This window comes from Zeus faber, assembly GCF_960531495.2.
Source record: "Zeus faber genome assembly, chromosome: 16".
In the NCBI taxonomy this organism is placed as follows: domain Eukaryota; kingdom Metazoa; phylum Chordata; class Actinopteri; order Zeiformes; family Zeidae; genus Zeus; species Zeus faber.
Window position 1 is genome coordinate 12,302,700 of NC_137202.1, and position 22,103 is coordinate 12,324,802.

General features: G+C 45.2%; 3 protein-coding genes across 6 annotated transcripts in view; 2 read left to right on the plus strand and 1 right to left on the minus strand.

Annotated features, from left to right (window-relative positions):
• Positions 1-6,793: 6,793 nt before the first annotated feature.
• Positions 6,794-13,152, minus strand: exo1 (exonuclease 1; the record flags this gene model as incomplete). Its single annotated transcript, XM_080016374.1, has 13 exons — positions 6,794-6,868; positions 7,480-7,680; positions 7,978-8,061; positions 8,814-9,354; positions 9,797-9,995; positions 10,231-10,459; positions 10,703-10,805; positions 11,060-11,247; positions 11,413-11,625; positions 12,251-12,388; positions 12,539-12,662; positions 12,748-12,867; positions 12,992-13,152. The coding sequence occupies 13 exons, from the start codon at positions 13,150-13,152 to the stop codon at positions 6,794-6,796; spliced, it is 2,376 nt and encodes a 791-aa protein (XP_079872500.1).
• A 1,255-nt stretch (positions 13,153-14,407) lies between these two features.
• yipf4 (Yip1 domain family, member 4) lies at positions 14,408-18,875 on the plus strand. 2 transcript variants are annotated; one of them, XM_080016742.1, is made up of 6 exons: positions 14,408-14,633; positions 15,312-15,465; positions 17,122-17,293; positions 17,711-17,788; positions 17,883-17,996; positions 18,096-18,875. In XM_080016742.1, the coding sequence occupies exons 1-6, from the start codon at positions 14,576-14,578 to the stop codon at positions 18,231-18,233; spliced, it is 714 nt and encodes a 237-aa protein (XP_079872868.1). In that variant the 5' UTR covers positions 14,408-14,575; the 3' UTR covers positions 18,234-18,875. The 2 variants fall into 2 exon arrangements, with proteins under 2 accessions (XP_079872868.1, XP_079872869.1); XM_080016743.1 differs by lacking the exon at positions 17,883-17,996.
• Positions 18,876-21,207: 2,332 nt separating this feature from the next.
• birc6 (baculoviral IAP repeat containing 6) overlaps positions 21,208-22,103 on the plus strand; it is a 148,882-nt gene continuing 147,986 nt past the window's right edge. For all 3 annotated transcript variants that reach the window (XM_080016188.1, XM_080016189.1, XM_080016190.1), the window contains exon 1: positions 21,208-21,649. In XM_080016188.1, coding sequence (XP_079872314.1) covers positions 21,433-21,649 — 217 coding nt within the window. In that variant the 5' untranslated portion in view covers positions 21,208-21,432. The remainder of the gene's footprint in view (positions 21,650-22,103) is intronic.

Genomic DNA, 22,103 nt, shown 5'->3' on the forward strand with positions numbered 1-22,103 from the left:
ACCCTTGATATTGTTATCTTTGACAATATTTGTAAACAATCCAAAAACCATTCAAAATAATAGATGGAGTGATGCTGAACGCACACGCCATTTTGTTTGTTTGTTTGCTTGTTTGTGTTTTTCTAGAAACCCGCCTCCACCACCCTTTACAATTTGAAAGAGAGCAACACGATTTCTAAGACCAACCCTGTGCTGTCTGAAGTACATCCAGTAGAGCAGTAAGGAGGAGATGTTTCAACCGATTGTAGTGCGAGTCGCGAGTCGCTAGCTTTGAAGTGGAGGATTTTCGGGCACATCGCTCACACTCAACAGCATTCTGCGTTCTCATTCCTGGCCCATCTTTGCATTCAAAACCAAATTCCTTATTTAACAACCTGGTGACTGAGGTGTTGTGAGTGACAGTAGAAGAAGAATCTTTAATTATCACGCAACACAGCACACTACAACACATGCGCACACACACACACGCTTTTGGATGGTGGCCGGGGAAATGAGGCCTCTGCATTTGACCCATCCTGGCTTGTCCTTCCTCCGGGGGGGGGCAGCCAGGAGCAGTGGGCAGCATTCGTCGACCTGGTGACGAGTGTCCATCGCTGGTCAGACGATGATGGGTGCATGTTTTTGGTGGGGGGGGGTCCTTACTGACGTTAGGTGGAGGAAACCCCATGTGAGCACAGGGAGAACATGCAAACTCCCCACAGAAAGGCTCCTATTTGGGAGATAACCCGCCCGGAGCACGGTGCCAATTTAATTTCATGTTACATTATTGCATACAGTTCTGTATGTGTATGTAATGAATGGTACTGCCGTGTGCAAAATTTTTGAGAAATCTAAAAAAAAACACACTTATTACCATATCGTACTATCATACTTATGTAAGGATGTTTTTATACTAGTGCCAGGTTGCTAATGGTTGTTAACCTTTTTGTGCCACAACACCGGAACAATGACCCTTTTTTATTCAATAATGTTGGGTAATGGAGAAGATTGTGTGTGTGTGTGTGTGTGTGTGTGTGTGTGTGTGTGTGCCCGTGTGTATGTGTGTGTGCGTGTGTGTGTGTGTGTGTGTGTGTTCGGGGGGTGCTTTGGGCAGGGGGGCCGCTCTTCGGTATGTGCGTGTTTACGTATCAATGGGGAGACATCGTCAATCCGGTTATTGCAACGTCTCGTTATCTGCTGTGAGGAGCCCACGTGAAGGACAGGAATCTGGAGCATGCAGAGGAAAGGTGTTTGCTTTCTTCAGGGCTACGTGGTGAACACCATCTGCAGATTGATTTGACCCCCCTGTCGGGCTCCCAAAACAACAGCACTCAACCCCTTCTTCATCCCGTCCAAGTAGACCGCCACCAAACCAAACACATACACACACACAGGTCCAGGTGGTTTATCGGTTAATCGGGATGTAGGAAAACCCTTTAAAAACAAAAGCACTCTGAATTGCGGCGACTTAAAACAGCACTGTAACAATTTCGGAATCATGAGAGTGAATCAGGGAGACGCATGTCATGCATGTGATGCAGGGTGACACACATTCACGCACGCACGCACGCATGCACAAACACACACACACACACACACACACACACACACACACACACACACACACACACACACAGACACACACACAGACACACAAATAGGCTATGTAGGTTATCAACCTGCTGGTAATCCTTTTGAAAACAGTTTATGTAAGAAATACTAAATAATGAGAACTCATAACTATCAAATACAAAAAAACAAAACAGGTTCTGGCAGCCCCCATATACCCGGCACTGAATCTTTTCTGAAGGATTTTCAATGAATTCATTCATTTAATTCACTTCAGGTCAGCATTTCTTTGTTCCAGTCTGTTCTCTCTCTCTCTCTCTCTCTCTCTCTCTCTCAGGTTTGAACACATTTTGAACTCAACTAACACTTTAGGAAGACAGCACATAAAGATAAGAATTTATAATATTTTTAGGGGGTGATCGAGCAAGCTGTGTGAGACGGGGTTTGTCATTTGATTTGTGCGTTCATCGGATTGGGTGGTTTTTCATTTCAAGGGGAACCAAACAAAACATGAGAAAACATGAGCAAAATTCCAGAACATCTCAGTTCTCTCTTTTTTTCCTTTTGAGATTAAGTTTACTTTATATCAATCAAACATCTGCTGTTACTAGTCAGTATAGTCTGCGTGCATTTTGCACAAATTATGCAGGTTTGTGCTCAATACATTTCATTGATTATTTTGGATCTAAAAGTTAAAATATGGGATTTGGAGGTGGTATTATGTCGGCCACAACATTAAAACCACCACTTATATTGTGTAGCTCCCCCTCGTGGCCCCAAAACAGCTCTGACCCGTCAATGCATGGACTAATACACCAAGACGTTAGCAGCAGATCCTCCAAGTCCTGTAGGTTGCGAGGTCAGCATGGGCACTCTGTCCGGTCTGCGGCTACGCAGCCAAATATGCAGCAAGCTGTGATGAACTGTGTGTTCTGACACCTTTCTATCATAGCAGCATTAACTTTTTCAGCAATTTATGCTTCAGTAGCTCTTCTGTTGGATCGGACCAGACGGGCTAGACTTCACTCCCCACGCGCATCACTGAGCCTTGGGCGCCCATGACACTGTTGCCGTGTCACTGGTTGTCCTTCCTTGGAGCACTTTTGGTCGATACTAACCACTGCATACCGGGAACACTCCATAAGACCTGCTGTTTTCTTCTATCCTTACGCTTGCCCACTTTTCCTACTTCCAAAACGTCAACTTCAAGAACTGACTGTTCACTTGCTGCCTAATATATCCCACCCCTTGACAAGTGCCATCGGAATGAGAGGAGCAATGTTATTCCCTTCACCTGTCAGTGGTTTTAATGTTGTGGCTGATTGTTGTACATTACCTCTGCCTATTAAGCAACACAGTCTGGTCACGTCACTTATACACAAGGGAATGTCGCCGGGCAGCATTCTGGCAACAGTTTATATTCCATCTGTGCGTGTGGTTGGGTTGAGGATCCTTCAGGCTGTACTGCGTCAGTTTTATAGTTGAATAGATTTGATAAACATTTCTACAGGTTCATAATATTTAATATTTACTCATTGGAAATGCTAGGGTCCAAAACACTTGTGACAATTTCTCATTTGAAAAAGAATGGGTGCTTTAACTTGCCTTAAATAATAAATATAAATATAAATACAGGCAGCAGTACACAGGGTCCATTTTAGTCATGTTATTTGTATTTTCCGTAGTCCCAGATCAAACTACATGAATTTTGCCTGATTCTGACCCGAAATTGTAGTGTGACATAATCGGTGACCACCCTGACAAAAGGTCAACCATTTTTACATTATAGCTATTACAAGTCCTGGAGGAATTCCCAAATCTTCAATTGAAAATGTTAGACCAGCTGAACATCTCTTGACTTTGGCTGAAATATTTAATAGTATCACAGAAATGACTATGGACCGATTCAGTGTTGTTGTAGTAAGCTACAGAACTACTGGGTGATTCATACTCAGGCAGTCCAACTTTGCTCCTTGCGTGTGAATCAAAAACTGCATACCACGATCCCTGCTTGATGATCGCACATGTATTTCCACAAATAATTAATAGACATGGATTATCATCATTTAACAGGGATTTCTGAATTGCTCTATCAACTGGCATTGCTATATTATACAATGCAGAGTCATAGTGATCGACAACAATGCAGCCAATAAACGTCTCAGCGTACGTTATTTGGAATGTTGTATTAAACATAGGTTGTCTTCTTGGCAATCCTGTTATTGTAATATAATCTCTTTCTGCAACATTCTAATTTATTCTACCAGACTTTTTCAGATTCCGATAAACATGAGTTCCCTCTATCAAAATATCGTCGAAGTCATTCTGTCTCCGTGTGCAAACATTCTGGATCTTGTTTTTAAGAAATGCCGTTGCTCTGATAGCACGGAACAGCGAGACTGAACGCTACGACCGGATGTTTTGAGAATTGTTTTTTTTATTGCCTGAGATTTTCAGCAATTTTTCTGTATCTGGAACAAGAATAAACATAAACTTTGTAATCATTTTATACAACAAACACAATAAATACATGTATGTTACTTTCAATTTGTGCTTTATTGCAGTTCTTGTTTCAACAACCTACAATTCAAGAACACAGTTAAATACATGAATTGCCTGTAATGTAATACAGACAACATTTACTGGACATCAGCATTCATTAGGAATTGTATGTATTATGGAAGGACTCGTCACTATAACGCCTTCTCCCTTTTCATTTTAAGCCCGCCACGTTTAGCTGTAGGAACCTGCATGTACATAAAATGTCTTTAAAACAATCGTCTTTGTTTGACTATAAACCAGAACTTCTCATTTTTATAAGTCACCGTGTTGTCTGAGGAAATAGAGCTGCAGTCTCGGCGACGGCAGGTGATGTTTGGTGTTGTGTGGGGCAATAATGACGTAGTTATGGAACCCCGACCCCTTGATGCCGTATGGGACAACCGTAACCTAGTGACGTAAGGATGTGTTGACACCTTTCTGTGGATTACATTTTCAGATGGGTTACGGTTGCATGAAATCCGAAAAGATTACAATTTTCTGGGTACTTGTTTTCCAAAGCGTTACAAGTACATGGAACGTCATCATGGACTCGCACAGTTGGGGCGGACTCGACTCAGCGTGGTGACGACTTTCTGTGGATTAATGTTTTTTCGTGTCCAAGTTTACTGATGGGTTACGATTCCATGAAACCCGAAAAGGGTTGACGTCTTTGCGTGATTATTCACAATTTTCAGGATACAATTTTTCCGATTTGTTCCGAGAACATGAAACGCATCATGCACTCGCACATTTTGAATGTTAAGACTTCCGTGAAACATGCAAAGTAAGGAGCAACAGAACATCGCATTTAACCCGGGGTTAGATCGGAATACAATGTCAAAAAGACCAACACAAACACACACACACACGCCTAGTTTGTAATCCCTAACCACTAGAGAGTGATGGACTCTACAACATGCACCAAATGGACGTTCATTCTCACAACCTGCACATTTATAAGGAATTGTCACAGAGCATCTTACTCCTGCTGCTTCCAGTCAAATTTCATCTGGTTTTCTCCCTCTGTGGGTCGATTTGGATGAAACTTGATGTCTGTGACGTCCCGGTTCTAACGACACCTCAACCGTGTTTGCAGCTGCAACAGTGGCCCTGTTCTGGAAACTTTTGGCCTGAAAAGTGCCAAGGAAAATAATAAGAATCCCAGCAATAACAATAGGGGTCCATTGTTTTCCTTGGCACATAATAAATAAATAAATAAATAAACAAATAAAAAAATCTGATAAGGACTTTTCTTCAATGCCATTGAAATGTGGAATCAAACTTTTTTTAAATATTTTACTTCTTATCAACAACCACATACATGAAACAGGATGGAACAATGTGATGTGATGCAAGTGAGATAAAGATGAACCACAGATTATGAGGACAAGGGTGGCACGATGAAATAAATCGGCCTCAAAAACAGTCTTCTTGTTTTACTCTAAACAGGAAACTTACGATTGAGAAACATCAGTACTTTGCAGACCTGGGAGACCCAGGAAGACGGTGAGGTCACGGTGCGTTGTGCAACAACCCAAGGCAAGGTGTGAGAGGAGCCGGAGAGACGTGCGGCATCTGGAGAAGCTCAAGTATTTAACGTCTCTGGACTAGACTGGACAGGAACTACAGTATGTAAATACAGTACGCCATTGTGAGGAATTACTCCCAAACAAATTCACCAGGGGAAAAGGTGCACAAAAACCACATAAAAAAAAAATATATATATATAGTAATGACAGGCTTTCAGGACAAGCTTTAATTCGTAAAATTGCTGTTAGAAAAGAACATGCTGCGTATCTCAAGTGAAACTGAGCAAACTTCTAACAAAGCCCTAACATTATTGTGTATGAACCACTGACACTATCAGGAACAGTCAGTACTTCACGGCACATTCCGCAACTTCCGTGCAGGTATGTAATTTTGAGCCACAACACAAAAGTATGCATTGTTAATTTTCAGCCAACTTACAAGGTGTCACATTCCGCCGCTCTTTTGAAGTTTTCTGGTGGCTGCGCGACAAAGAAACAGTAAGCGTCTGCGCCATAATACCATTTAAGGATATGGTTATGGAGAAGATTTTTTCTATTTATCAACAAGCACATCCCACAACACATACACTCATGTGGCGCAGGGACCAACACTCACACATGCTTCAAATGGTGGCCGGTGAAATGAGTTCTCTGCTTTCAACCCATCCTGGCTTGTCCATCCTCCGGGGAGCAGCCAGGAGCAGCGGGCAGCATACAGCGACGCGCCCGGGGACCAATTACAAGTGTCCCATCGCTTGTCAGACGACGATGTTCTGCATGTTTTTGGTGGGGGTTCTTACTGATTTTACATGGAGGAAAACCCCATGTAAGCAGGGGGAGAACATGCAAACTCCACACAGAAAGGCTCCTAATTGGGAGATAACCCACTGGAGCGCGGTGCCAACGGCGAGAGATCAATACTCAGTTGTTACGGAAGGTTCAATTCAAAACAAAAATCCCACAATTCCTTGTCGGAATGAAGAAAATAAACGACAAGGAATCCAAACAATAGCACAAAAAAAATATTTTGGCAGTAAATGTTTTATTTGAAGTAAAAATCCAGTCATTACTCAAAATCATCAACATACACAGTATGTTAAAAAAAACAAAAAACTTTTCACGTGTAATGCTCAGCACTGTGTGAAAAACCATGAGAGGAAGCCACAGTGTTCAGTCTAGAGCACGCTGGCCAGCAGGTTCTCCTTCAGCGGAGACATGGGCTCCTGCAAGGGTTCATTTTCTGAGGTTCTCTGTAAACAGACACAATGAACAATTAATGTTCTGAAAAATAAACCACATTTGGTCAAATGCCTGAGATAACTGAGGATATATATATCAATATCTATCACATGTCTTCAACGGTGTCATCTATCAATAATAATAATAATAAATATTTATTTATTTTAAAGAGGCTTATTTGGATTCCTGTGTGGTGTCTCATCACATGACACAGGCACCTGCGGTTTACCACAATGCAATGATTCACCCAGCGCTAAATAACTGCAGCCAAGCTCCACGTCGAAAGGTCTCTCACACACAGACATTCCATTTAAAATTGTTTGGTGAATAGCCTGTCACATTGCTCTTTGTTTATTATATCAGGAAGACTTTTGTTCTATAAAGTTATAGTGCCCCGGCTGGCCAAACAGGGTATTGTTTTATCAAGATGGCCTCTTTACTGGTCTGTGATGAGCCGAGTCAGAAGAATAGTTAATCGGTGTGAACAAACGTAAAACTGCCTGACCGAAAACGCACAGGTGATAATAGACTGCGAGCCGCACTACAACACAAGGTTGATTGTATATGCATGCTTCATATGTATCAGATTTGGATGAGATTTCTTCTGGTTAAAATGTTGTACTTGCTTTTTGAAGCCAAAGTTCTTCCAGAGGCCACTGATGGTGGCCTGGAGGCCAGGGCTGTTCTCGTTGTTGGGGCTGGCTTTCTGCCCGGGCCTGGAGGAGGGTCTCCTCAGACCGCTGGCCCGGGCCGGTACCAGGGACCGCACCTTGGCCAAACTGCCACCCTGGCTGCCGGGCTTGGACCTCGGTAGACCAGGGACCTATTAAGGAAAGATGAAGACACGATGGGATAGAGATTAATGAGGAGGATGGGGAAATCAGATGAGTATGAAAAAAATGTCAGGATTTTCAGTGTAGCATCCCATTTCCTTTGAGAATGTGAGATATATAAAGTCACACACACTGCCACAGCACTTTCATTGCTGATGTTTCTGTTTTGATAGTGCTTCAGAGCATTGGAGGTCTGATGAGGGTCTAGCAGTGTGTGTGTGTGTGTGTGTGTGTGTGTGTGTGTGTGTTGGGGGTCCACTTTTCACAATTGTTCCTTTTTTACATACCAGCGATCTGGCCTGACAGGATTTCTTATCTCCTCCTGGGGAATGTGTGGGACTCTGCTCTGATTCCTTGCGTAAATCTGCTTCCTGTAAACATGCATGAAAGAGGCTTATCATTCACATGCACAAAGACACTCGCAAACCCTAGAGCTGGGCAATAATGACTGTGGTGTGGAGACAGTGTGGCTTGAGGAGCCACACCTTTCCTGGGTCTAGGGCCACACCTGTCCTGGGCCTAGGTAATTGGGACCCAGGATCAGTGTGGCTGTTTACCTGTTGCTCGTTGATTGGTCTGACGGGCAACCGGTAAAACCCCCATTCTCTCTCTCTCACACACACACACACACACACACACACACACACACACACACACACACACACACACACACACACACACACACACACACACACACACACACACACACACACACACACACACACACACACACACACACACACACACGAGAGTATCCTTTGTCATGATATGTTGTCCATCTCCTCCGGGGCTTGTTCCACCTTGCCCACTCTCTACAATAAGCTGGTATCTTCTCAACCCCATCGTCTGTGTCTCTGTGCCGGAGGGCCCTGAACCCCCCCCCCCGCGTGTCAGGGGGGGATCTGCCACAATGACTAGATTAAAAATCACTATATTTTTGGACTTGATTTGAACAATGTGATCCTATTATGAGAAGTCTTAAACAGGACATAGGAAACATATGACAAATAATCTTTTCATTAAATTAATTATAATTTATAATTATATACATTTTATTTGAATTAATGACATTGATGCTGTGTGACTTTATGAGGGAGGAAATTAGCAACTTGTACAGTTCTACCTCCGGCTGGCTGGGAGACGGGGAGAGGTCGACAGGATCTTCCTCATCGCAGCAGGCCTCAGAAACACAAGGCTGCGACTGGGAGAAGTAGGCGCTGTCCTGGGAGAGGGGCAAGCCTGGCAGCGTGTCCCTGCTCTCAGCCTCTGGCTGGATTTGGGGGGGCTTGGCGCTCCAGGAGAAGCTCTCCTCCTTCTTGCGCTGGAACTGCTGGAGGGCGGACAGGCCCGATAGAACCAGTTTGGGGCTGCTCTGGCGCTCCGAGGAAGAAGGGGGGCGGAGACCCGACCAGTGGAACGAGCCCAGGCCCTGGCTGGTGGGTTGCGGGGAGGTGGTGGGGGCGCGGGTGGGCGATGCAGGGGGGGTGGGGGTGTCCAGGGAGGGGATCTCCGGCCCGTCGCTCTGGTCAGCACTGCCCGGGGAAGAGGAGCCGCTCCCCGTTCGACTCGGTGTGGCGGCGGCTTCCAGAAGAACACCGCCCATCGCCCCCCTGGCTGAATCCGGAGAGCCTAGGCAGGTAGCCTCAGGGGAACTGTGGAAGAACCTAGAAGAGGAAATTAAATGAACTGGACTCTCGCCCATGGGAGTAACAGAGCGGCAAAGTCTCGTCCAAGCTGCAGTTCAAAAATTATTTCTTTGAGTGTATGTTTTGTTATTAGAAATTAACACTGCACAGGGTTATTTTTTTAGTGGCAAAATATTCACTTTTAATTGCTAATATTTGAATGGGTCTCAATCTAACCATCAACATCACATTGCATTTTATACGGAGGTGAACAACCTAGTTTATCCATTGGGGGTTCAAAAAAGGCATCTATCTAATTCTGAGTAATGGTGTATTGGTGTATTGGATAGTGCACTGGTGGGAATTGACACTGCTGCACTGGAAGCGATGCAATTTACACATCTCAGAAATCCGGAATGGAGAAACGTGTTCAAAAATATGTTTTCAACTTAAGCAATACAAACTTTACTGTGGATCTTACCTGCTGCGTGTCCCTTGGTCGCCTCCTTCAGCGTCCAGGTTCCGCTTCTGCAACAGGGTGGCAAAGCGGTTGCGCGGCCGGGCCAAGCCGGAGGAGGAGGAAGTCCTGTTGAAGGGGGCAGGCTGCTCCTCGGACCGAGCTCTCTTCTCCCCGGAGGCAGAGTACTGCTGCAGCACGTCCTGGTCGGATATACTGGAGTCTGTGCGGACATGTGGCGGTGGAACGGTTGGTAAAATAATAATAACAACATGGTATCCAATGCCAGGCCAAAATAAGGTACGGGAGAAAGTTTATGTTTAGAACGCAGGATCACTCAGGATGGTCAAAAAGTGTAATGGTATCTCCCACAAAACGCAGTACGAGAAAGCCGAAACCGATCTCTCTGTTGTGGAAATCTGACACGTCATCGATAAATACAGAATATAGGTCATCACCCTCTCTGGGCCTCTTCACTTGGATCTTGCTGCCTGGCAGCTGCAGGCCGGCCAGACTGATGACAGTCTCCTTCCCCCGCGTGGAGTTCAGCCTCGGTGGGGAGCGATGAGCAGCGGGCTGCGGGGCGACGGAGCCCCTCGGGGTGTAGCCACGACTCCAGATGCTTGTTGAGGCGGAGGGTTGGACTGAGGCCTTTTCATCCCAGCACCGGCTGCGTGGTTTAGCTGGCTGTGAACACCAATGTTAAATTTTAATGAGATTCAAACAAATTTCTTATAATTTTGATGGGCCATGCAATAATCAAATATTATCATCTACTATGCAGTTCTGTTCAGGTAAGTTACATTATGCAATCAGATATTGTTATACATATCCATATTGTGTAAAAAATGTATAAAGTCCTCCATATGGTCCAACTCTGGTATAGCTGCCGGTTTAACTGAACTTTCGATTGAGCAATAGCTCAGGTACCTGTGAAGTGGGCTTGTCTGGGTCAAAATTATCTATCCTCTGCATGGTGTTGATGTCCAGGTTCCCCAGAGCCATTTGGAAACCTTTAATGTCTCCTACATTGCTGGGATCAAAATCATCAAGGATGGCACACCGGACAAGCAGAGAATGCAGCAGAAAATAGCCAGTTTTCCCCCACAAAACCAAGACAAAGACATTTGTGTAAACATGGACACTGATCGTCTCGCCTCCGCAAGGTAGCTTCAGTCCTCCACACGTAAACATAGCCGAATCATGTTAAAAAATCATCAGCCACGCCAGACCTTGCTGGGATAGATGGGCAGACGGGCAGTTTGTAAGTACAAAACACAAGGATACTGTCCTGCGTAGCTCAGCGTGCTGTGGTCCACGTGCTCAGGGTACGGGTTGAGGGGCACCACCTTCCTCCTGACTGGATCAAATACCAGCTGGTAGAGGAACGTGTTATTGGCCTTGATGAAACCTTGGATGTACTCCTCAGGGACCACTACGTTCATCTTGAGGTATTGCCCCATCTTCTTGATTACCTGACAAGAAAGGGGGAAACCAGGCTTCATGCCTTACACATCCAACATCACAAAGCCCTGACCATCTCACAAATTGTCTTTCCTATAATCACATTTGATTTTAAATCTGAAGGAGTTTATAGTGTCAGGGAGGTCATTTGCCTTATTGTCAGGACACCTCCTTACCTTGAGGATGTCGGGGTTGTTGGCCACCTTCAGCAGCTTGCAGGCCTTTCCCAGGCCAATGCCATACAACGAAGCCAGATAGTCACAGCCGGAGAGGATGCACATGTAGCGGAACTTCTCCTCCGTGAAAATGTCCCCCAGAGAGCGACAGCGACCCAGGTGATTCTGGTCTATCTCCAGCCCGTTGCCCTGCTTGTCCATCTTCAGGATGACCTGCGAGACATTTCCGCGTTTTTGTGAGTTGACGTTGATTTGTACACACATTAATAATAGAGGGATAACAGCAGATAAATCAATAATAAAAATTTTATTTACTTTTTTCCCCCAGATCAGTCTTGCAAGTTGATATAAGTTTATATATATCATCAAAAGTTCATGTCTCATCACTGAATACAAAGTACCAGGTGCCAAATGTGAGAAATCTTTAATTCAAACTGCAAGATGTGAATAAAAACATAAAAATATCTTCACTTTATGATGATATGATGCAACTGCAAGATGATAAACAATAACCATTAAAAGCTAGACATTCTGTAGTTCACTGAAAGAAACTGTTGGGAAATCTTAATGTTGGATTGCAAAGGCTAGAATAAAATAACAAAAAGACTGGCAATACATATTGACTGATGATTGTATATATTGACTATGTATATAGATTATACGGCGTGTCTTATATTATCCGAGTGATCGGAGCTTTTTCCTCTGAGTCTCGATTTCATGGAATTTTTCCAACGGAGTTCAATAAAATTAAATTTTAACCAAATTGTATCATCAGAGTATGAATGTGGGAATACCCTTATTATCCACATTCCTATGGCTAGAATACAAAAAGGAGAACCTTTGTGCAGCCAAACGCCAGCAGATCCGAGTCCTCTGTAATGACAGCTTGAGCCAAGCCGGACTTGCTGAGGAAAGCGAGCTGGGCGTCGGCCTCGTAGGGGGCCACGACACAGTCCACCCCTCGGGTCCTTGCAGCCTGGTGGAAGAGGGTCCAAAAGACACACACACACACACACACAGTTTTTTTAACACCGTCAACAAAATGTTACAGTGGTAGCCGGAACCGCAAAGAGACAAACAACCAGGAGAGGAAGCCAGTGTCATTGCACGTAAAATAATTCCTCACCTCGATGACATCATGGGCCATGGAGGGCGTGACATTAATACAGCGCGTGAAACAGTCCCTGGCCTCTGAGATCTTTCCCTCTCGGAGCAGCTGCTTTCCTTTCTGGAGGTTGGCTTGCCTGCGCCTGGGAAGGAAAATTACGGAACAATGAATCGGGCGAGAAAAAGGGTTCGACATAGCCGTAGTAAATTCGGGATGAAAACACTTACTCTCGGCGAGACTTTTCCACTTCCTGTTTGGACGGCAGATTGCATCCATCAAAAACCAGTATCGGTTTCACGCCGAAGGACAGCAGCATATCCACAAACTTCATACAGTAGGAGACATACCTGGGGGTCAAAAATTGGAGTATCATCTATAATTACGGATGGTTATCAATCAGTCAGATGCAACTGGCTAAAATTCCAACTCATATCTTGGACGGCTCGGCATTGTTGAAGAAAACACACGTACTGATCGGTGGGTTCCCCTTTGGCGAGCTTCTCGGCACAGGAGAAAGCCCCCTTGTGCAGCCAGCAGTAGGTGTCCACAGCCACCGTCTGCCCTTTGTACTTCTTCACACTGACGGGTTCGGAGGCGTCCTTGATGAACTGCAGCAGGCCAGGGATGCCCATGGCGGCGGGCGGGGAATGAAAACGATGCCGTGCAACACAGCGGCAGACGAGCGCGACGACCAACACTGACAAGGGACGTTGAAGGGCAGGGTCACGGCTGTTAGTCTCAAATTTAAAGGCGAACAATGACATTCATTTAATTAACGTTGCAAACGCATGGCAGAGAGTATTATTTCAACGGGAATAACAACGGGTCTGGTAACATTCACATAACTGTAAGAAAAAACAAAACATGACGCGATCATCTAGCGACGTGTCGACCAACACCAGTAACGTGTTAGTTGACTGTTTAACTCCATAAGTAGTCATTTATGTCATGAAGTCAATTTAGAGAGAAAACGCGACGAATGATAAAAAAAAAAAAACGGAGGCAGGACTTTGAGTCACAACGCGACACTTACCAACGTTTTAATTCATATATCAGGAAAGATTACGGAGCGACCCGGCCAGGCGAGCGATTTATTTTTTAGCGGCAAAAGCGGGGTAGTGACGTAGGCCGTTCCTATTGGTCTGAATGCCCTCGTCGGCCAATGGGAGGGGGGGTAAGGAGGCGGGGTTTAAAAAGGCCGGCGTGGGGGCGGCAACCGCTGCTGTTCTCTTGCTGCGTTCAACTTCAGGACGGAGCTCGGAAAAACAGCGTTCCTCCGACTTAAAATAATAAAAAAAAAAAAGTAGTCGCACGAGAGAACGGCGATGGCGACATGGCTAACGGTGAAAAAAGTTGCCTTTTTTTTTTTTTTTTAGTTCTAAAACACGTCCAACTTGGACACTAACACCCCAACACGCCGAAACGACTATTTGATTTTAGCCCCTGGGCGGACGCTGATCGAATACCCAAGCGTTGACAAACAAACACACATCCAGGCGACCACGCCGCGCGAAGCCGGAATCGCCGAGTTACGATCTCTAGTGGAACGCAGCATAGGATGCCGGTGTTAAACAACAACGTTTTGTTCAAGAAGAAAAAGGTTTTTTCATAAACATTAAAACGAATAAGTACCAGAGGAGCCAGAAAAGGCAACGGCTGTGCGTAGAATCTGTTTTTTTATTCATTTTCGAATCTGTCAATGTTTAGTCGCCAAAATAACACTTGAAACTTTTTTTTTTTAAATTTGCAATGGCGTTTGCATTTACGCCATGTGGCCACTAGATGGCGGAGCGCCCCCCCCCCCCCGCCCCGCCCCGTGCGTCGTGTTGGGATTTGACGTGTCTCCCTTTCCCATCATGCTTTGCGCACTTCCTGCTTTGCTCCGTAGCGCTGCCAGCCAAAACGAAAACAAAATGGACTAGTTTGGGTTTTTTGGGTTTTTTTTTTTAATACTCATACTCAAAGCAGCGTCAATGACAGCGGCGCCATTGCGCCCTTCTGAATAAACAGCATCGGTTCGTTTTAAATGCGATTCCCTGGGACTTGACATCCACAATGCAGTTCTCTCCGACCAACGGAGATTTCACGTTCGTCTCGTCGACAGAGGCTGAAGGTAAGGCTAGCTCCCCGGCTAGCTCCCCGGCTAGCTCCCCGGCCACCAGGCCGCTCACCGCCCTCACATTTCCATTTCAATAGTGTGATATTTATCCGTGGGACTACGACTGCAGCCGTGCGACATTGAGGAAAGCCACAACGTGGATCGCCTGTGTATTTGGTTGAATGACCCTTTCACAAGTGGATTAGCGTTGTTTACTTACTGGCAGGGTGAACAACCTCAAAATCTCATTTGATGCAGTGTTCCTGAAGGAAAAAAGTACTGAGACCTTTTTACTTAAGTCAAAGTGGAAATACCGTGACACAGAAGTACTCTAGTAAAAGTGAATGTCACGTTGACAATTCAACCGATGTAAAAGTATACAAGCGCTTGATCTAAAAGTTAAAGTATTGAAAGTAACGGTACTTGGCAAATAGTATTAGTGGAGTCAGTTATTTCCAGGGATATGGATCTATTGAATCATTCATGAGCAAAGTATAGATATTTCCTTTGATGAAAAAAACGTACGGTACAGAAACTTTGTTCTTTTCTGCTTACTGTCAAAATTAATGCTCACCGCTAAGCTATAATGTTACAGTTATAATTTGACATAATCCAGAGTTTAATTCAGTGTTGCATTTGTTGATGTAATCTACAACCTGTTTTATGTCAGTTATGCTGTACATTTCTCCACAGAGCTCAGCGGCACCATCGATGCCCCCGACATCAAGCTGGCCATGGGCAGCGACGGCGCGAAAGACCCGTATGCCACAACGTTTCTCAGGCAGCGAGGCTACGGCTGGTTGCTGGAAGTCGAGGAGGACGACCAAGAGGAGAGCAAGCCTCTTCTGTGAGTTCATCGCTGGCTCCGGAGAGGGTAGAGAGGGGCCCTTGACTTGTGTTTTCCCTCTCGTTGTTGTGACTGTATTCTTTTAAACCCTCATTGTAAAATTTCTTGTCTGAATCAACTACGGCCACAGAAATGGAATTTCATTCATACGGAATCTATTTTGTTTCCTTAGTTTCTCACTTGTATTAGAAATTAAAAACGTAAAACTAACTGGTGCACGCGCATCGGGCCCGGTCCTTTGGTGATGGGGAGTGGAGACGCTCCTCCTGTTCGGAGGCCGTCCTGGGGCGGTGCTGGAGTGGCGAGTGCTCCCCACACTCAAAACATTTCATGGTTCCGCATTCGTGGGAAAAAAAAAAAAAAAAGTCAATAACTTCTAGTTTTGATTTTGGATTCTAAATGGGATATGAAATGATTGAATGATACAGGGATATTCCTGTCTCTTTATATGTGCCAGCGTCCCCATTGGAAAAGAGGTATCAGAGAGGGAGTGGAGTTTCTTTAAAATTTCTCCTCAAGACAGTGCTGCGTGGACACGCCGTGCGTACCAGCTACTGACTCCCGTGCCTGTTTTCCTGTTTTAGTTTAAATGTATTTATCTTTGTTTGTTTCCTACTTGTATGAAACAAAATCTTTAAACACCACTGAGTTAAGGGACTGTCCCGTTCCGTCCTGTTCCAAAAAAAGAAAACCGCGTGTCCCGTGCCTCGTCACGCACGCATCTCCGTTGCTTTCCGTTGCTATGGGAAATACATTTGTAAAATTGAGATGTTTTTGTGTAAATACTTGACTTGTCAATAATAAATCCTGCACTTCTGTTACGAGGAGACCGCATTTGCCGCATTACATTACGTTCTATGCGCGCGCACCCCCCTGCCCCGATAGAATCGTAATTTGGCAATCACTGTCCCCCAGTGACCGCAGATTGGAATTTTGCACGATTGCCAAAGCCGAGCCGGCAACCCAGCCGACTCACTCTGGGACAAGTTACGCCATTTTAAAATCAAATTCATCCAAAGCATCTTAGTGCATTTGTCAGCAACAGTCAAACACACTGTACATCAGTCATAGTAAGTTCGGTAGTTACTGTTAATTTTTCTATTTAATGCACAGAGACAATTTGGGAATTCCAAAAGTAAGTAGGGGGTTTAAACCGGCTCACAATAAGGAAAAGGAGAAGGAGGTGGGGGTCCTATGAGCTGAAGAGGTGGAGTATGAGTCCAGGAGCATCCTGAACAGAAGGGTCTTCATTCCACCATTACGGTGGTGTGTGATGTGGCGGAGCTGGAATTTGTAGCATTGTTGTATAGTTATGGAGGATGAATGTGACTCATTCATGAAATGGATGAACAGAGATGTGTGTAGCAGGAAAAGTTCTCAAGCAACAGTATTTATTTTATTGGCAACATTTGTTTCTCACATAGTTAAACAAAATAGATACCTGTTGCGTGCAGATAGTTAAAATGAACAATTCTCACCTTGAAATATCATTTTTGTTTTATAAAAAAAACTAACTTTCGACTCATGGACGCAAAAAAACATATTTATGGAACTCATTTCATCCGGTTCCCGTTTTCCTTATTCTATAACCAAGCAAAATTTTAACCATGCTCCTTTTTTGTCCGTTTTGGTCATTTTCCTTCTCCTTGGAATCAGGGAGGAGCTGGACATCGACCTGAAGGACATCTATTATAAGATCCGCTGCGTGCTGATGCCAATGCCTTCCCTGGGCTTCAACCGACAGGTGGTGAGGGACAACCCGGACTTTTGGGGACCCCTGGCCATCGTGCTGCTCTTCTCTATGATCTCCATCTACGGACAGTTCAGAGTAAGCAGGAAGACCGGCAGACAGATCCATCCCTCTCCTCACATGAGTCCAGTTCAGATCAGTCTACAAAATGAATTCTGTAATAATTTTAAAGTTTGTGTAGTCCCCAGCAACTTATATTTTTTTGGGTTTTTAAAAAAAAATATATAATCTAAAATGTGCTTAGCTGTCATCTAAAGAACAGCTCTCGGAAGCGCTCAGAAGCCTGACCTTTTACGACAGTGCACCTCACATTTTCAGCCATGTGTAAAGACAAAGTGGAACAATAACCAAATACGAGGAGGAGGAATCACGATAGCGTTTAATTGAGTCGAATCAATTCAGTTCAATGCTTCAGAATGTTTTTAAGAGGGGGGGGGGGGGGGGAGATATCACCACTCGGGGGCTGAACTCCTAAACTGTGCCTCGCTTCCCAAGGTGGTGTCTTGGATCATCACCATATGGATTTTCGGATCGCTAACCATCTTCTTGCTGGCACGGGTTCTCGGTGGAGAGGTGAGCCGCGGATACGGGTGACCTTTCGGTTTGTTATTGTTGAAATGACAGCCCGAGTCTTTCATCTAACGCCCGTTTTTCTTCCGTCGACCAGGTGTCTTACGGCCAAGTGCTGGGGGTAATCGGCTACTCGCTCCTCCCGCTGATCGTTATCGCCCCCTTGCTCTTAGTTATTAGGGGTTTTGATGTGGTTGGCACAATAATAAAAGTAAATTGAATACTTTGATCAGATTATGAACCCCTTACTTTTTTTTTCTTTGTCTTTACAAATTTTTCACAACTAATGTGTGTGTGTTTTACCCCGCAGCTTTTTGGAGTATTTTGGGCTGCGTACAGTGCTGCTTCGCTACTCGTCGGAGACGAGTTCAAAACGAAGAAGCCCCTTCTCATATACCCGATTTTCCTTTTGTATATCTACTTCCTGTCACTTTATACTGGTGTCTGACTGGACAAGCTGCTGTTGGGTTCCTCCTGTGGGGTACGGACCTGGGGCACAGTGGGAAAAGACACGTGAAGATTCATTCCACAACGAAAACATGAAGCATGGATTTTCCTTTGAACAGGTCTTTCATTCTTTTTTTTTTTCCCTCTTATTTTAACTGTTAAAATTCTAGATTGTGGAAGTATGGGGTCTAAATGTGTGTGTGTATATACTTGTGACCATTATGCTTTTGTTGAATAAAAAGGCAAAAACGTTGACAGGTTACACCTACAAATGCAGTTATAGATGCTCTTTCACTTGTACAAGACGGTCGTGACACCTTTCACACATCCCTGGTGATTCTAATGATCTCATGTCGTCCGGTATCTCTCATAATCATATGGTTTGCGTTTTATTTATTCATTTTTATTTTTTCGTCTTCATTTTTGTCATGGTGGTGCCAAATTTCCAAAAGTTCATTTTGAATTTTAAAAGAAAAATATACGCCTCCCTTGAATTAAGGCACTGTTTCCACGTCCTGCGTCATTAACAATAGCTGTTTATTATTTTTACAAAACAGTTTCTTAACTTAACTTATGGATATCAGCTGGAATAGTGGGCTAGCTGGAGCAGTTTGAGTGAATTAAAAGCGTTGTCTAAATTGTTTGCCTTCCCTGAGTCATCTTTTTGCAAAGGAAAAAAGAACATTTGTCCAGTAATAGAATTACTTTAATACAATGAAAGCCCCAAAACTGCTTTTGCTAAAACCGCTTTTGATTTTATATTACATTATGGCATTTAGAAGACACTTTTGTCCAAAGCGACTTCCAATAAGTACATAAGCTGTTTTTCTTTTACAGTGCTGTATGGTGCCATACTTTTGTGAATCACAATGTAACGTTGTAGTCAATATTTTATCCACTATAGACATTTTACATTTTGTACGATTGTGCTTGGAATCCTTTACAATATTTGCATAAAATATGATATATTGATTGAAAGTTACCAAGATAGTACTTTATCACTGCTGACTCGGTTCAAGCTTTTATTATCGGCTGATATTGAAGAAGACGAAGAACAATCTTTATTTGTCACACAGCACACCGCACTACAACACACACACACACACACTCGCACACATGCTTTGGATGGTGGCCGGTGAAATGAGGCCTCTGCATTTAACCCATCCTGGCTTGTCCTTCCTCCGGGGCCACAGCCAGGAGCAGTGGGCAGCATACGTGGACGCGCCCGGGCACCAGGTGATGCGTTTCCATCGCTGGTCAGACGATAATGCCGATCTGATGTACAGTATAGACTTATAACTAGTTTATGGCAATTACAACATGGTTGACGTATAAGCATTTTTGCCATTGGAGACAGCTAACATGCTACTTTATGTAAAAAAGGAATTATCAAGTAGCTTTTCTTAGCAAATATATTTCATATCAGATTTGACTATGGCTCTTGTTATTGGATGTTTGTCTTGTATTTTGGGGATGTTCCACAATACCGAATACTATATATTCTCCCTAGTATTTAAGCAATAGGTGACAACAATGTAAAGGTATAGCTGCACAGAGATGACCATATAAACAAATTCCATGGATCCAAGGGATGTAAAAAGAGCGATATATGTTTGCTCTGGTCTGGAAATTGTAATTGGGGGGGGGAGCAAAAGGTATTTTACGCAGTCGTGTACAAAAATTTGCATTTCAACGAATCAACGAAAAACAACGGCAAGGATTTGCCGGACGGATGTCTGTGATTAACGTCTATCAAAGATTTTCTGTCGAAGGAGCCCCGTGTGTATCCTAAAAGCGTCATCTCCATAATGATGTGACGTCACACCTAAACGTCACAGTGAGTCCACTCCCACTCCAACCCCACTTCGATCTAAAACGTATGGAAATATATGCAATCACATGGAAATGATTCTAAAAGTATTTGCAAAAAATGTTTTCCACATTAAGTGGCATTACTTATTGGCGGATGGAGATACCCATTACAGTGTTCGTGTTTCTTGTTGTGTGTTTTTTTTTTTTTTACTTATTATTTATTCATCTTTCTCAATTCCTATTTGTATTAATTAAATTAGATATATCTGTGGAACTGTGACACAGAATTCCTTCTAAGTGATGTTCTCCCAAATAGAACAAATAAGTTACAGCACAAACCCCCCATGTACGCTCATAACAACTACAACCAATCGATCTGGAAAATCAATCAATTAATCAACCAATAGCGTGGTGCAGAGAGACACTGGCCACGACACCGATATGACACGCGGGCCAGCGAGGGCGCAGAGGGATGCCATGCCCTTGAACTGTACTTCAATTCGCATGATATTCCAACATGTCTTGAGCATGCAGCCACGGAGGCCACTCCTGACGCCCCCCGTTCGGATCCAACGGTTCAGAATCCCACTCGGCCAACGCTGCATTCCGGCGCAAACCGCAAATCGGCCGTTCCGCTGCCCACTCAACCGCCGGTGGCGCGCTGGACGGATCGGACGCGCGAGCTGCGAGAACGCGAGTCCCACGAGCCACGCGGCGGCTACGGCGTCGCTGGGGCCGGGGCGGCACGCGTCTCCAGATAACAACCCCGGGTCACCCGTTCACGGGCTGTTGTGACGTCAGGCCCGTCGCCCCGGCGAGCCCGGAAAACTCCGTTCGGTCTGCGCTCCGAGGAGGAGGAGGAGGAGGAGGAGGAAGAGGAAGAGGAAGAGGAGGAAGAGGAGGAGGAGGAGGAAGAGGAAGAGGAGGAGGAGGAGGAGGAGGAGGAAGAGGAGGAGGAGGAGGAAGAGGAAGAGGAGGAGGAAGAGGAAGAGGAGGAGGAGGAGGAGGCTGCGTTTCCCCGAGTCCCGCGCCGCAGCCGAACGCCGCGCGACTGTCGCTGTCGCTGTCGCGGCGTTGCCGGGGCGATCTCGCGAGACCCGGCGGAGCCCCGCGATCTCCGCGGAGCCGCCGTCCATCTGACAGAGTTGTCCCGGTGCAGATGGTGACTGGCTGCGGCGGGACCCGGAGGAGGAGAACGAGAAGCCGCTGAGCTGAAGGAGTCGGTGGCGGCGGCGGTGGTGGCAGAGCCGGCCGTTCGCCGTTCGAGATCCCCCGACAGCGCTACCCGAAACCACCGGCGAGCCCTTAAAAACACACCCAGAAGGAGAAGGAAGGAAGGAGAAGAGAGAGAGAGAGAGAGAGAGAAAAAAAAAAAAAACTAAAGAAAGATGGCGGCCGCGGCCTCGCCGGGCTCCGGCTCGTCCTCGGCCTCCTCCTCGGACTGGATCGTGCTGAGGGACGGCTGCCTGCGCTGCGACGAGCAGGGCCTGCGGAGCCTGTCCTACCACCCGGCCCTCAACGCCGTCCTGGCCGTCACCAGTCGGGGCAGCATCAAAGTGATCGACGGCACGTCGGGGGCCGTGCTGCAGGCGTCGGCGTTACACGGTGAGTGATGTGTTTTTGTTTTCTGTTGTGTTTTTTTGGGGGTTTTTTTTTTTTTTTTTTGAACCTCAAAACACCCGGGTGTCAACGGTCACACGCCCGGGCTAAGCTAATGCTAAAAGCTAGCTTGCCGTGAGGGGGATTCTCTGTGTGTAAGTTGGGCTGCTGTCAACCGCCGTCCCATCCCAGCGGAACTAGCGCCAGAGCTAACCGAGCTAGCCCGGCATTATCCTGGGAATCAGTGTCAGAATGCCCTCATTCGGGAAAGTGCATTTTGGATGTGTAAGGCAGGGATTTGTCTCGGGGAGGTTCGGTGTATTGTACGCGCGTTGTTAAAAAAAAAAGATAATAAAAAAAAAAAAAAAAAAAAGAAAAGCTATGCACAGGATCGGTTAAAAAGGCTTGTTGCCGGTGAAAAGGCTGCTTTATCGGACAGCCCATTTCATACACAAGGGTG

Excerpts from the sequence above, each read along its gene's own strand:
- yipf4 (XM_080016742.1), top strand. The coding sequence starts at position 14,576 with ATGCAGTTCTCTCCGACCAACGGAGATTTCACGTTCGTCTCGTCGACA. Across the intron at positions 14,634-15,311 it reads CTCGTCGACAGAGGCTGAAG|AGCTCAGCGGCACCATCGAT; the intron begins GTAAGGCTAGCT and ends ATTTCTCCACAG. Across the intron at positions 17,294-17,710 it reads CCATCTACGGACAGTTCAGA|GTGGTGTCTTGGATCATCAC; the intron begins GTAAGCAGGAAG and ends TCGCTTCCCAAG.